The 15,440-nt window shown below is 40.3% G+C and overlaps 1 protein-coding gene across 1 annotated transcript in view; it reads right to left on the bottom strand.

The window, feature by feature from the left end:
• The window catches only part of ZC2HC1A (zinc finger C2HC-type containing 1A), a 40,947-nt gene extending 33,203 nt beyond the window's left edge, over positions 1-7,744 (bottom strand). The window contains exon 1 of the mRNA XM_082754679.1: positions 7,671-7,744. Within this exon, the coding sequence (XP_082610805.1) occupies positions 7,671-7,686 (16 nt within the window). The 5' untranslated portion in view covers positions 7,687-7,744. The remainder of the gene's footprint in view (positions 1-7,670) is intronic.
• Between the last annotated feature and the right edge of the window lie 7,696 nt (positions 7,745-15,440).

The raw sequence follows: 15,440 nt of genomic DNA, 5'->3' as shown, positions 1-15,440 counted from the left end.
AGAGAGTTCAACTTACTGAGATGTTGGCTGTCCAAATTAAACAAATTGACTGGGAGTTTTATTACCAACACTCTTTACTTAATTCTCAGACTCTTACCACCTGTATTTCTGAACTCCTTGTCAGAGCTCTGCCTCCATGAGCTAATTGCTGAGTACAATGATCTTTCATTTTTTTCCTACCCGCTTGTGGGGAAGTTACTGAACGCTTTCCTTTTGAATATGGTCACCCATATAGGGCTGTGGGGCAACATACAAGGTTGATCTGATACAGTCAAAGCTAGCACAATGCTAGCTCCTACTATCAGGTTTTAGATTTAAGAAGTGTAAACAGACTCCACACCTGGAGGGAGCAGAAGCCTTCAGTACTGCTGAACAGCTATTGACTGAAGTTTCGTCACAGTTTTCTCTTTTGGAAAGCTTCGTGTTCCCATGTTATGTCTGTGCTTAGATACAAAATGCAGAATGCTCCAAAGAAGCAAGGCTGCAGAGATTAAAGCAGCACTTAGCCTTAATAACAGCATTTTGTCATGTTGTGAAAGCTGTTTGCCTATCCTTCAAAACCTTTAATTTATCTGCAGCAATGACAGTACTAAATGTCTTTGGTCAGACAACTGTGATGTTCAGAACCACCAAGCCTCACTGCAGTCAAACTTGCAGAAACACTCCAGCACAATTTCCAGCTTTAAGATCACCTACTCAAACCCCAGTGGTTTATAACTGTTGAAAGTCAGTAGTCAAAGAGTGCTCGCCAAATTTTTCTGCAATTTTTCATTTATTACTTTTAGCACAACTCCCATCCCATCTTTAAAAGCAAATCATTTTTTCCGCTTAGTTCTGTACACTTCAGGTACAAAAAAGTTTCAGTGCACACCAAGCGCCCTCAGTAACTGCGGAACTGCATCATCAAGCCACAGCATCTACGCTGTCATTCTCCAATCTATGTCCTCTAATCAGCACTGACCGGGTTGTATTTTTTTAAATCAACACAGTATCTAACAGCATTCATCACAGAAAAGACCGGTGACAAATAGCATAAACAAGACTCATCCCCCAAAAATACTGATGCAGTGATACAGGTAGTGAAACGCTTGTCCAAACAGCTTAGTACACAAATTTTTATGAGCACCGAATAACAAAAAGATTCATGTACAAAAGTATAAAAAAGTACACCAACGGTGACTGAAAACAGGATGTTCTGTAAGTTTTTGATATTTTGATAAAGTTATTTCTGAGGTAAAAAAAAAAATAAAAAGGACATCAAACTGCTTAACAATGGGCAGTACTTGCAATACATTGCTGAAGACTGTTTGATGGGAATGATTTACCCACCAAGCCAATCCTTCGTAGTCCATGATAGTTTGTAGGAAGAGTCAGAGAAAGGAAGAGGAAATCATAGTAAGCTCTCTTCCTATTCAAACTTTTTGTATACTTTAAAGTTTTTATGCAATTGGGTTGTTCACAATAAAGAGCAAACCAATCTACTTCTGTCTGTCTAATTCTATCTGCACTTAATTTTAGAGAAAAGACTGATGAACTCTTCATCTAATTCTGTATTGACAATGGAGTTTAATCTTGTGTAAACCTGTCACTTCTGCTTCCAAAAGATAACAGAAAGCAGCAAAACTTCAATTTCTTCAAGCTGAAAAGCTTCAGTAAAGCTTTCATAGTACCTCGTATGTTTTTATGTTAGCTCTCCAGCCTGACAATGCAAGTATACTATATTTGTCAAAATTGCTGTTATTGCACTGAACACAAGTCTGATGATGGTAAGTTCTGTATTACTGCCTTGAAAATAATATCAAGGAGAGCCCCACTGCCTCAAAGTGACAACCTGGAGGAGGATTCTATGAAGAAGTTATTTTTGTGACTGAGAAATGAATTGCACGCAGTCAAGAATGGTTGTAATAGCAGCACATGCACAACTCACATCACGGTGTGTTTCCTTCTTCTCTGTCTACCCTGCCTTCTTCCCTTCTTTGTTCGAAGTGTAACTTCTGATGTGAAAACATGCTGATGTCATACTAAGTATTCTTAAAAATAACCAGCTCTCCTGGATCCTCTTCTGTCTAGGACTGTATCTCATGGGATTCTTCAAAGCTGATCCCTAAACAGGTCAGAATCACCTGAAGTCCAGGTTTGTGATCCTGCTTTTTGCCCCACTCACTCTTTTCAGGATCTTTCATTGAACCACCTCATGGTCCCTCCTGCAGGCAAGGGTGCCCCAACTCTCACATCTTGAGCAAACACTTCCTTGTTTGTGGCTGCGAGGTCCCTCAGGAGTGCCTCCTTTTGTCAGCTCCTTGATCACCTGGGTCAGGAAGTTGTTAGCAACACACACCAGAAGCATTGTGGACTGTTTGTGCCCTGCTGTGCCACCCCTCCAGCAGGTAACTGGGTGGGTAAAGTCCCCCATGAGGATCAAGTCCTGTGAATCTGAGGCTCCTTCCAGGTACCTGAAGGAGACCTTCTTCCTGACCAGGTGGCTTGTAGCAGACACACACGACATGTCCCACGTTGGTCTGCCTGCTAACCCTGATCCATAAGCTCCCAGCTGGCTCCTCGCCTGTCCCACAGTAAATCTCCACGTACTCCCGCTGCTCTCCCACATAAAAGGCAGCCTCCCCGCTTGCCATCCAGCTGGTTCTTCCTGAAGAGCCCGTATCCAGCCACCGCAGCGCTGCAGTCGCAACCACCTGCGTGTGATCCCAGAGAGACCGTAGCCCTGTAACTGTGTGTAGACCTCCAACTCTCCCATCTTCCATCATCCTCCCTTCCATACCACTCCCCATGCTGAGTGCTCACATACAGGCACTTGGGAGAGGCACTCAATCATGTCACCTAACCAGAAAAAATCTCTAAGAGCTTCCCCTGTAATGCGTACGGAAACACAGCAAAGCCCACAGCGACTAAATAGCGCTATTTGATCGATTTGACTTCTGAATACATTATTTGGTCTTCTGTTAATGAGCTTTAACATCAACCACTAGCAAGCACGTGACCTGCAAAAAATCAATGTATGGTTAAAGAATTCTGTTTTGGCATCATGAGCTCACTGCCCTCCTGCATTCAGCCGCAAGCACCATGACAGCAGAGCCAGACTGGCCTTCTGGCTCTGACCTTGCGCCAAGGCAACTCAGAGCAGCTCCTACTAACTGCACGCATTACTACTACTCAAAAGCACTTGGACAGAACAGTCCCTACCTAAGCCTGCCTGTTTGTCCGAATATTGCCTGGTTAACAGACTACAACAGTGTGGTAAAAATAGTGTTGATAATAAGCTCCATCTATAATAATAATAGTACTCAGTATATTATTTTTAAGGAATTTCTTTAAGAAGTAAGCTCTCCTCCATCACCTGTTGAACTCAGCCTTACAACCAGATTTTAATGAAATGAAACAGTAGCTATTGATAATAACCACATCATAATGTGCAGGTAAAATACACTCTTTTTCCCACTTCATTTAACCCATTGAGTTCAATGGCGAGATCACGCCAGTTTCTGCAATTTAAGTTAAAAATGCACAGGGATGTGATCCACTAGCTCTAAGATGCTAAAGAAACAATAATGTGAAACAGCTGAAGTCCTGTATATGCATTTTACTTCCCTTCCTTTAAAAATGAAATATATTCTTATAACACATTTCCCCCGTCACTTCCCCTATCACAGAAGCCTACATTTAGTTTTCAGAATTGTTCTTCAAGTAAAACACTTTGTTTCAGTTTCTACTCCAAAACAAATATTAACAAAAAATATAATTGCCTTGGAAAAAGTAAAAAACGTCCACAGTTATTCAGCATATTAAATGTAAAAATTAGATCACTCAGCAGAGGTGCAATTATGTGTAAAAGAGCAGTTTGATGCAAAGTCATAGTTATAATTGTGCTTTAATAGCTACCAGAGTAACAGATTCTTAAAAATACACATACCTTTTAAAAATATATATACCTTAATAATAGTTTTACATTTCAAAATGTCTTTAGTAGTTTCCAGCTTGCTTATTTCAGAACAGTACCATAAAATTAATTCTGCCTGAAACACACTTTCAGGAAAAAAAAAAAAGTAACAAAAAGGCAGAAAGCTCTCTTAAATGCAGCTTCAGAAAATGGCTGCCAAAGTAAGGACGCATCCAGAGAGGCAAGACAAAGATGTACACTAAAGGGAAAGCAAACTCACGTTAATATTTTGTTTTCAAACAGAAATAATTTCCTGCAGTATGACAAAAAAAAAAAAAAAAAAAAAAAAAAAGGAAAGGAGAGTGGGCACTGGCTCTTTCAGAAATTCTGTGAAAGCAAGCATGTATGAGTAAAACCAAGCACACAAAACCCCACAGCAGAACGCCTGAACCATCTGGGGTGGGGCACGTCAGCCACAATCAGGGTAAGCGAAGTGTCCAGAGGCAAATGCTATTTCAGCACAGGTCCCAGCTCCTGGGAGACAGTGCTGTACAGCAAGCCTTATTCTTAACAGACCTCCAGGGCACACCCAGATTGCTCAGAGACTAAATGCTTAATCACAGCAGTCCCTGCTTGGCACCCGCAAGGGAAAGCTCTGGGCTGGAGACTGCAGGCTACTTCCTGAGCAAGCAGCCACCCGTCCCTTTCCAGCCACAACCAGCCTGCCCCAGCTGCAGCAGCGGGGGCTGGAGGTGGCCACTGGGGCTGGGCAAACACAGCCATTACCTACCACAGGGAGCTGGACTTTCTCCCTCAGACACAGCTGCCCCGTGCCCTTTATTCCTCAGGCAGCAGCAGCACTGACCCGCTGAGATGGGCTGCGAACAAGTGTGAGAAGAGGCATTTCGTCAGCTCAAGCAGCTGTTGTCAGCATCCTCCCAGAAAAAAAACAACAGACTGGAGAGCAGTCAAACATGCCAATGTGACAGTGACAGCTTCTTCCCTGCCAGCCAGCAGTGACAGCCACAAGCACATGCTGGCCCGTCAAAATCGGTCCTGCCATTCAGCACGTGCTGGACTGCCCAGGACAGGGCTTTTCAGCTCACTTTACTGTATTTTGCAGGCACAGAGAGTCTACCGCTCTAAGCATTTTCACCAGTAAATTAAATTAAAATTGAGATACAGCCAAACACTGAGAAAGTGACAGAGTAACAAACGTCACACTAGGAACACGAGATTTAAGGTTTGAAGTATACATCAGACTTGTCACTTGTAATGACGTGTGCACACTAATTCCTTTTTACAAAGCTCACAATCCTAAATTTCACTTTCAGTATCAGTGTAGTAATACAGCAATGCTGGTATACAGAGAAAATAATAAAGCACACTTTAAAAAAAAAAAAAAAAAAAGAAAATGTGAATTTGGAAAGATACATTTAAGTCACACAGAAACTTACTTTGCTATTTCACTGAACATTTAAACTTGCACACTGCAAGAAAAATGTAATCACAACATCAGAAATATTAATCAGCTTTTAAATGTCACCAGTGCACATCCACAAACCAATTAATACACAGTCAACTCTCCACACTATGGAAAGAATTGTTATTAACTGGGTAAAGTTATTTCTTATTAGAAGCATGCTTGCACAATCAGAAATAGATCCCACATCTATATTGCTGAGCTTCAGAAAATTAATGCACCAGTTCTGGAAGGCTGAAAGCCCAGGCCAAGCATCCCCAGCCTGAGGGGGCCTTCCACAGTCATAAAAACATGCCAGCAGGCTGCAGCCAAAAGCCCAAGTCCTGCCCCCCACCGTAATTACATCCCTCACACTCAGAACTGCCGGCACCAGCTGTACAGATCAGCTCTGGGAATTCATTTTGCTAAGCCCCAACCCAAGACAGGGAATGGGCAGAGACAGATTTCAGGAGCAGCCCATGCTTCAACATGCAATAAATATGACTGTGGAAGTGTGCTCCTAAGTACAGACTTAATCTAAAATGGCAACCAGCAGCAACGTTCTGCTGATGCCAGTAAAGCAATAACAACAAAAGCATGATGTCCAAGTGAAATAATTCATTATTGCTATTGGCTTTGCCTTCATTTTCCTTTCTTGAGGCTGCCTCCCTACACAAACCACATTCAAGCCCAATCTTTGTGCAGAGACAGCTTAAAGTGAAAAACTGTGCAAAAGCCCTGTTTACTTATGTACACTGCAGCTCAAGCAACACTGATAAATCATGTTTTGAAGGGGAAAAAAAAAAAAAAAAGAGTATTTTGTGTTTTGGCAATGTTTAAAGTAAGAAAAAAAGTACAAACTGACCCACAAAGATACAGAGAATTATATTGCTCAGTTTCAAGAACTTTAATACTTAAGGACACTGAATAACAGGGTGGGATGCGAGTCTTCACAACCAAAGGTCATCTCAAGTTTTAGAAACGTATTATTACCTAAGCTATTCTTAAATTAATCTTGAGTGTTCAGAAAGAACATTCCACATCCCGGAAAACAACATTACTTTGATAATACTTCTGAAAGTACTTTGAAGAAAAGCATCAGAGAGCAAACATGAGTTAGCTCTACAATTTAACATTCTTCCTCCTACCACTCCCTGTGCCTACTGAAATACAAAGAGAAGGTAAACCAGCTCCAGAAGTCAGAACACTGAGAAATTCTACCCCAAGAACAACATTTCTCAGGCTTCCACTGTAACCTGTAGATCATTTTTCTTCCCACTGTCTGTTATGAAGGTACCAGAGCTTATAAAACACAGCTGGCATAGCTGGCCTTGCTAAGCTAGCTCACAGCCAAACCAATTGATTGATGAGCTGCAGATGATATGCAGCCCCAGCTGCAGTCAAACACATTGCTGACTCAAAATTAAAGCAGGCTTTCCCTTTCTGGACAGGCAGCGTGGGATTGTCATCAGTCAGAGACAAAAAAGGAATTATTTGATACAGCACTGGACACTGCCTTTCAGATTTAATTAATAGGCATTAATAGTAAGCAAGGCATAAGAGTAAATTAAATAAGAGAGAACCTTTTTGGATTTGAATGCCAAATCATGTCCAGATTTATTGCCTTGCTGAAGTCACTAGCCATATGAACAGTCTGACTGTGAGCTCTATTAAGGAAAGAAGACAGGTATTCATTGAGAATTACCTCTGTTCTCCAACTGCGCTAGAAGGGACACAGAACAAAGGCCAGCTGGTGCTGCCTCCTGTTTAAACACTCAGTTACCTTTAGTGAGGCACAGGGTGGAAGCCTTAATAACTATTTTGCGACAGCTACTCAGAACAGGCCTGCATTTTTTTTTTTTTTTTAATATGGCTAAAGCAGCTCATAAAGCACCGTAATGACAGACCTACTGACATATCCTGAAGGCGAGCTGCAACTTCTGGAACCCCAAACCGATACCGACAGATACTCCGCAGAGCAAGGACCCCTGAATTCACCTGGCACAGCATAAAGTTGCTCATAGCATCGACAAGCACACAGACAGCGCACTGACCGCTCCCCCAGCGTTATGAGCGCTCCCTGACACCCAGCTCAACCCTCCGCCTGCAGAGATAACAGGGCAGCGCCTCCACGAAGCCCCCCCGGACCCCAGCGGCCCGGGGGCTCCCTCCCCACCCGCGGCCGGGCTGCGGCGGCGAGGCAGGGCCGGAGACAAAGCGGGGCCCTGCCCGCCGGGCTCCGCGCGGGGCCGCCGCCCCTTCCCCTGCTCGCCACCCCACAGCCACCGCTCGCCGCCCGCCTCAGCCCCTCACCTTCCAGCCCCTCCATGGCGCAGCCCCGACCGCGGCCACCGGCGCCCAGCCCCGCCCGGCCCGGCCCAGCCCAGCCCGGCTCGGCCCGGCCCAGCCCCGCCGCCGCTGCCGTGGCAACGCCGCCAGCGCCCGGCCCGCCAACATCCGCCGCTGCCATTGGGCAGGGCGGCGCGGGCGGGCCCGGCCCTCGGGGCTGACAGACAATTTTTTATTTTTTTATTTTTTTAAAGCGTTATTTATATTTAAACCTTACCAAAATTATCATTGTCTTTATACACTTAACAACCATTTCTCTGGTTGTTCCAGACGAGTCAGTCCATACAGATTTTCTTGTCCATAAAACCCTGGCCATGGTCACAATCACACCTGGGAATGTACCTCAAAGCCAAACAAATACATAAAAACTTAAATTCCACCTGAGATTTTGGCCACGCTGCCTTCCCTGCATTGCCTTAGCACAGGACGCACATCCATGTGCTGCATGCCAAACAGCCAGCATGCAAGCCATGATAAACATAGGGTTTAAGTCGCCCTTAGAGACAAAAAGCTTGAAGATGTACAGTAATGCTACAATTTTTCATGGTAGTTGAGAACCATGCTGAAAATACATTTCAAATTTGCCTTTGATCTATCATGCTTGTAAAATTACAGGCCCTGCTAGAAGGAACTAGTTTGCCACCATGTTGCAGAGTCCTAACTTTTGCAAATTATCTATTAAAGCTTTGACATAAAACTTAAATGAGCCAAAGTTTGCCATAGCTGCCTGCTTACCTAACCATGATGGTAGCACTGCAGAAGTTCTCTTCCTTTCATGATATTTTCATATTTGGACTGCAAGTTCAAAAGAAGAGGCTTAGGATAATTTCAGCTTTCAGCAGGAAAATCCTTTGTAATGAAACCATAAGCATAACTTTTATCTTGTGTTTGCAATTTAGTGAAGGGTTTTGTATGAGAGAAGTGTTTGGTTTACTTCGATTCCTTGTTTCTCTTTGAAATTTGAGGTTATTTTTATTAGAAATTAGGGCAGGAGGTAACTTCAGCTCACCCATCTTTAAGTGTCTTCAACGTGGTGAGCTAAGTTAATTGTTAGATTTCCCATTATATCCAATAAAGTTTTGTCTCTGTAGTTTATGCAGTCTATGGGAAGGAGGGTGAGATCTGTCTAGCCAAACATAACGCCTGTTTCTGGAGGTGATGAATCACAGCCTAAGCTCCAGCCAAGAGGAAAATTAGCCTTACTGACTAATTCAGCACCAACTATAAAGTGAACAATTGTTAGTGTCACGTGAGTAGCTCAGTAGACAAATAAACACCCATGTTAGAGTAGTGAAATCCTAACCTAGATGTCTTCAGACTGAATCCTGTACTGGAAACAGACATACTGTTTAGTTTTGCTCTGCCAAGGTGCCATTGATCTATTTCATTATCTCATTACTCATCTGAGAAGTGAAGGAAATAAGATCTGGCTTATAAAGCTAGTGGGCAAGTGACGGTGCTACTGCAAAGCTAAGAGATTCTCTGGGCTTCTGTGGCTGGTGTATGAACATCCATTGTGCAATGGACAGCATATCTTAAAAGACTCCTGATGATGGGTCTTTCAGTTGTTGTGAACATACGGGAACTGATTGTGAACATATGGGAACTGGTTCTCTATTATCATTGCTACTGTGCCACATGAATGCCTTCATAAATTTACCTCAGTTCCATATTGAAACAAACAAACAAACAAACAAAAAACAACAACAACAACAACAAAAAACACAAGCCTTTGCTATTTTGCTGTAAACCTACTACTCCATGTCTCTTCTACAAAGACATTCCTATAATATTCAGGATTTCTTATCTAAATTCTTTGATAACTTTATTAATTGCTAGTTTGCAGTATGCATTCTTGTGCCAATATGGGTTTCTGGCTTAAATGTTTTCCTCATTGTTTATCTCTTTCATGTATTTATAGGCAATTAGCATACATTCTGTTTCAGTATTTGCCTTGTTCAGCTAAACACAAAGTAGAGCTCTTCTAAGGTGTCTTCATAAACTGTGTTTCCCATTTCCACACTCATCATGTTACCTTTCTTTTTTTTCACCTATTTCTCATTAGTTCGTAATTCGTATGTGATCAACACGTTAAACCATCCCTCAGAGGTGATCTTACTGTATCACTTAGAGTTTTTCACCTCTTCTGGGAGTATTTGTACTCAATGCATCTCACGTTACATTTGCTATGTTATTGTAAGCTTGTAGGCACCACATCTATATTTAGTTCCTTTTCCATATCAGTTGTTTAGCAGGGGCAGCAAGGGTAGGATTTTTTGCTTCTAGACAGTCATACAGTCTGAACAGTGCCTGTTCAGAATCTTTGGTATCTCTGAGGAAGACCAAAGTGGCCCAAAGTGCAGCAGCCACATCTTTCTCAATCATACTTTATTAGAAGAGTGGAAATATAAACACTAGCATAGACACAACTAGACACGGACAAATGCCAGGAGGAATTCCAAAGAAGAGAGATGAGAGTTACACTGTGGTAAGCTCAGACAGGAGTGTAGAGGTACCACCTTAGCTTCAGATTCAGTTTCCAAAAAGGCTCAGGTCTCTTTCAGTAGGTCAGTCATGAAAATTTCTCAGCTTTAGTTGATATAAAAGAGAGGGCTGCTAACAGGAAGAAGTCCTGAGTTTGTGACAAATTTGTGAAGGCCCAATTTCCCTACCAACTGGGGGCATAAATGCAAATCGCAGCTTAGTCTGTATTTTTGGTTGCATAAGGCAACATTTTCAAAAGTGACAAGAGACTGGGAATTTCAGTCTGAGGTTTGAAAGGGTCCTGAATTTCAAAATTCACAGGGAAGCTGTGATACCAAATCTTTCTACCAGAATCTGTCAAGGCCTCTTGAGGAAGAACCTGAGGACTGTATGCACAGGTCCCAGGTACATTACTAGTACATGAGGATGTCTCTTTGCTGCTTGTGTGTGATACTTGTGACTGATCACACAAGGAACTCTAGTCCTTTCTTTTGTGCCGGCCCTATTTGTCATGGAGATCCTCATGTGATAGAGATAACCAGATTATGATCATCTAAAAGGCACATATTGATCACAGAATATATTTAGTAGAATGCAATGGGAATAGGATTCTGGGCCTTTGAACAATTCATATGGGCAACAGTCACCCCAGGTAAAGAAAGCTGCAGGAAATGAACTGTGAGTCTTACAAATAGTTTGGGCAGGCCAATAGGAGCTGTAGAATAAATATGGTTTCCTGTATATTTTAATATGGAAGATCATCTAAAGTGAAGTACTCAAAACTCGTCAGTCACTTCAGAAAGTACAAATCCTGGGATCCAGAGTTTGGCAATACATTGTCCTAGATCTTTGCAAAGCTTTGCAAATCCTTCATTTTGGTCAGAAGTTTTATAAAAGGACTAAGTCCTGTAAAATGATCAGAATTTCATTAACATTTCAAATGCCTTTCGTCACCATTCGAATCCTTTTCATGATGACTAAGATCTTCATAGAAAATCAAAACCCGTTCACTATCTTTCATGTTAATAATGAACATTGGATAAAGAAGGATTTCCCAAAGTGGCATTTTAATTAATACACTTTGCACTAAAACTAGCTTCTGGGAATTCAGATATGCTTGCACAGGGGGACTTTAAAATTTAAATATTCCTAATAAGCTTTTTCTTACAATTAACATTAATTGAGGACTGCAGACAAGAATGATTACTCTCCTACTAAAATAATTCCTCAATTGAATTACTACAAGAGTGCCTTTTGTTCTTCTTTTGTGGATTATAGTCCTGATTTATATTCAGAACTGGAGTATTGTGATTTTGCTATCAATCTTTTTAGAAACCCAGCCTTTTTTTCAGTACTCTTTATGGTTTTGTTTGCTCTGGGACTCCCACATCAGGAAGAACAAGACCAGAGGCCACAATGAAAATTGGTGAGCATTGCTGGAGTGAACATATTTTGCTCATGAATTCCTCAAACATGAATTGCTCAATGTATAAAGCTGCATCTAAACTTGAAGCATTAGAGCAAATGAGATGTAATAACGCCCAAAACACCAATAAAATAACAGTTTAAATTCTGGAATGCCATGCTGTTAGATATATTTTGTTGAACCAAGTAGCCAGTAATAAGAGGAGGCCAAGGACTGTGACTTTATCTGGGGATGTAATTCTTCAGTTGGATACCAAACGACAAAAGAAAAACTATTTTCTTCCGTCAGGCTGTCTATTGCTGGAGAAATGCCATATGTTCACGATCAGTAAAACAATACCACCACCAAAAACAGTTGTCCTCTGATGACCATCGTTTCTCAGCTCTTCATTCTGACCCTAGTGCTGGCCCAAGTGTTGATGTACTCAGGTGGTTTGGGGATTTATCCAGTTAGGACTGGGTAAGTGACACTCAACCATCATCTGTTCTGTGCATTTCTCTGATTACCTGCATGGCTAAGTGAACTGCTGTGCCAGCACAGGGAAGGATGTCTGCATCAAATCAGAAGGGCTAGCCAGAGACTTAGGGGAAGACAAAACTGACACTTCCATTGGTAGTTTGTGGTGGTTTAAAAAGAAGATAGTATAGAGGTTTTCTCAGGCAATAAGCCTGCAAGTTTCTCATCTCCTACCTCAGATGTTACATATTCTTCCTGATCTCTTTTTTTGTTTTTCAAAAACAAAAATGTCCCTTCCCCATTAAAATGCCACTTTTTTTTTTTTTTTTTTTTTTTTTTTCCTGATCCAGAAGCACAAAAAAACAAAGTAATTGAAATACAGCCCCGTGTGTAGGGTAGGGCTAAGCTGTATCTAAAATGCTATATGAAACTTTAACAGGCCCATTATACAATCAATCTCATAGGACTGGTTTTTATTTTTATTTTTTTCAATGATTTTTTTTTTCCAATTATTTTTTTTTCACGGTTTTGTAGCAGCTACTTTAATAGTTGAAGGGACAAAATGACAAGCAGGCATTTCCGTTTCTTGCTTCTCAGTCTGGCTAAAATACAAACTGTTGGATGTTACCTGACAGATGAATGTTTAGAGGCTGGACCAAAACAGCAGCAGTGGAAAATCCTGAACAGTTAGAGCAGTAGCAAGTTTTAGAGAAGTAATTTTCCCAGACTGTGCTTCTGCCAGACATGTTCTCTTATCAGTCTTTCTGCACTCCTCAGAGTACCACCCAGAGCAGAGTGGAGAAACCAGAGCTCCAGAAGACAGCAAGACCAAATATTTGGTGTTGAGAGATGCAGTTCAGGGTATGGTGTCATTCTTCCCTAGATACAATAATAGTTTTCTTCTCCTACGCAAGATGTGCTTGTGGTGTCTATAAAGCTGGTAGTGTAAAGCCAAAGTTTCAGAATTGAAGAAACAGGAGGATTCTTAAGTTCTTTGTTTGCAGATTGCTTATATTTGACATATTTTCTTATATTTTCTCTTCTAAAACAGGATTGCCCTCTCACTCCCTCAGATGTACCTTTCTATTTGAAAGAGCTTTATTCAGGCAGTAAGCATATTTATTTATTTTTTTTACAACTCTGCATTTTTACATTCAACTTTCAAATAACACAATACACACAATTTTCTATATAATCTCTGCTTTTAAATTCTGTTTAGAGACATGGTTAAATTTTCATAGCCTATAGTAGTTCTTCCATTTTCTTTTTTTTATGTATCAGCATCTGCAATCTATGTAACAGTCTTCAAATGTTGGGGTGTTTGTTAGTTTTCACAGTTCTACTAGCAGGGTAGTTCTTAAAAAAATGAGTGGGAAAATCAGAGTGCAGAATATGTAAGCCAAACAGATTGACTTTTGGTAAATCCCCTGCACCATTTGTGTTTTATTTCCAACACACTTCCACTGCTGAGCTTGTTGCCTTAGGATATGATCTTGTTTTCTAAGGCATGGCACAAGCCAGAACTGAGATTACTGAGAAGAAAAGCAATGCTATAAAGCTGATTTAACAAAGCCATTTTATATGAATTTCTGTGAAAAGCACTTTATGTGTTTCTGTTCCTTAAGTGTTTGCTTAGAAAATTGACTTTTCTGGGAAGGCATGTAAAAATTGGTTGCATTTATGTATTTTACAAAGCAATTGCCCACACAGATGGTGAAATATTCTAGTCTTCTGGAATTCTCCAAATGTCATACAAGGCAATTAAAGTTAAAATTATATATATGCATTGTGGCCCTGTGGATAGAATGAGGTAGTTTCACCCTTTTATGAGATATTTTTTAGTTGATAAGTTAAACTGGGCACTTTAATCCTTGTTTTTAATTTTTTGTTTGTTTGTTTTGTTTTGTTTTTGTTTTTGTTTTATAGTGTTCTTTTTTTCTATATTCAAAGGAAAATGTTGTGTTAAATCACAGTAACCAATGATAAAATCATTCAGAACTGGACTTGAATTTCTTTCAAAACACATATTTTGCTATATTTATTTATTTATATATTTATTTATTTATTTACCATTTAAGATACTCAGCTTCTTGCAGTTTTCTGTCCCTGAATTTGATCTCAAGATTCTTCTATTCTTAGACAAAAAAAAAAAAAAAAAAAAAAAAAAAAAAGAGAAATTATACTGTGCATATCATCCCTCATCACCTTGTGCTATGTGACTAAATTTACACGTTCACAGTTCTTCTCTTTAGGAATGTAGTCACAGATTTGGTGGTAAAATTCCCTCTTAAAACAAAGCATTTTTACATAGTGCTTTGGCAAAGAAGGGAAAAAATAAAGCAATCATCTAAAAGCACATTTAGTTTTGTCATTACATTGGATGTGCTTTCCTTATATTGAACAGGAAGAGCCAAACCGATGGATTCTCCAGGCCCTCTCTAGTTGTAGATGACCTTCTGGTGATTGTCTCTCATGGTATTTTTCCTTTCAAGGCTACAATCTCACTCCATATATGTCTTTCTATCCTCTGTCCTTCTGTCCTTCTGTCTCTTCTTCTAAGAAACATTTGATACATGGCCATGATGAACATTCCTTCCATTTTATAATGATTTGTGGTTTTTCTTGTTTATCCAGTTTCCAGATATCCACATTCACCATGATGTTTTTCAGTACTAAGAAGTGCCATTGAATACACCTACTTATGGTGCAGGGTGAAAGCTGGTTCTTCAGCCTTCCTAACAGCAAATCAAGGCATTGCAATAAACTGCCTTTTGGGTGTAGATCAAAATACTGAAAGCTACCAAGAAACTGACAGTCAGTATGGTGACTTTTGGTCTGACCTAGGTTGAGATGGCTTTTTCTGTACAAGTCAACTTTGCCATGTAGTTAGACACTTGGATAAAAAAAAATAAATAAATCACTATATGATACAATACTACTGATACTTCCAGATTCATATGAATGTTTACTGAAAAGTCTTGACACATTTGGCACAGACTAGATTTTACAACAGTATTCATGTTGCTCATGAGTGACTTGAGTAATTCCTGTACGTTCTAATACAAAGAACACATACAATGTTGCACTTTATTTTTAAATTTAGATTTACCTTATGGTGTGGAGTTTTGTTTTCCACAACTTTATAAGAAGTCACCAAATATACATGGGCTACAGGAAGAAACACAGAAATATTAGTCAATGCTTTCATTTTGGGCAATGGGTCCACCATACCGATGGCATCATATTGGACCAATTCAACAATTTGTATTCATTTTTCATCATAGATATCAGTAACAGGAGGGACTCATGTTAGTGAAAAATAATTTTCAGAATGTATTCATAGATATTTTGTGTCATTTGATCAAATT

The sequence above is a fragment of the Aythya marila genome (assembly GCF_965140915.1).
Source record: "Aythya marila genome assembly, chromosome: 2".
Taxonomy (NCBI): domain Eukaryota; kingdom Metazoa; phylum Chordata; class Aves; order Anseriformes; family Anatidae; genus Aythya; species Aythya marila.
The sequence above is the reverse complement of the archived record's forward strand: the minus strand, read 5'-3'. Positions and strand labels throughout refer to the sequence as shown.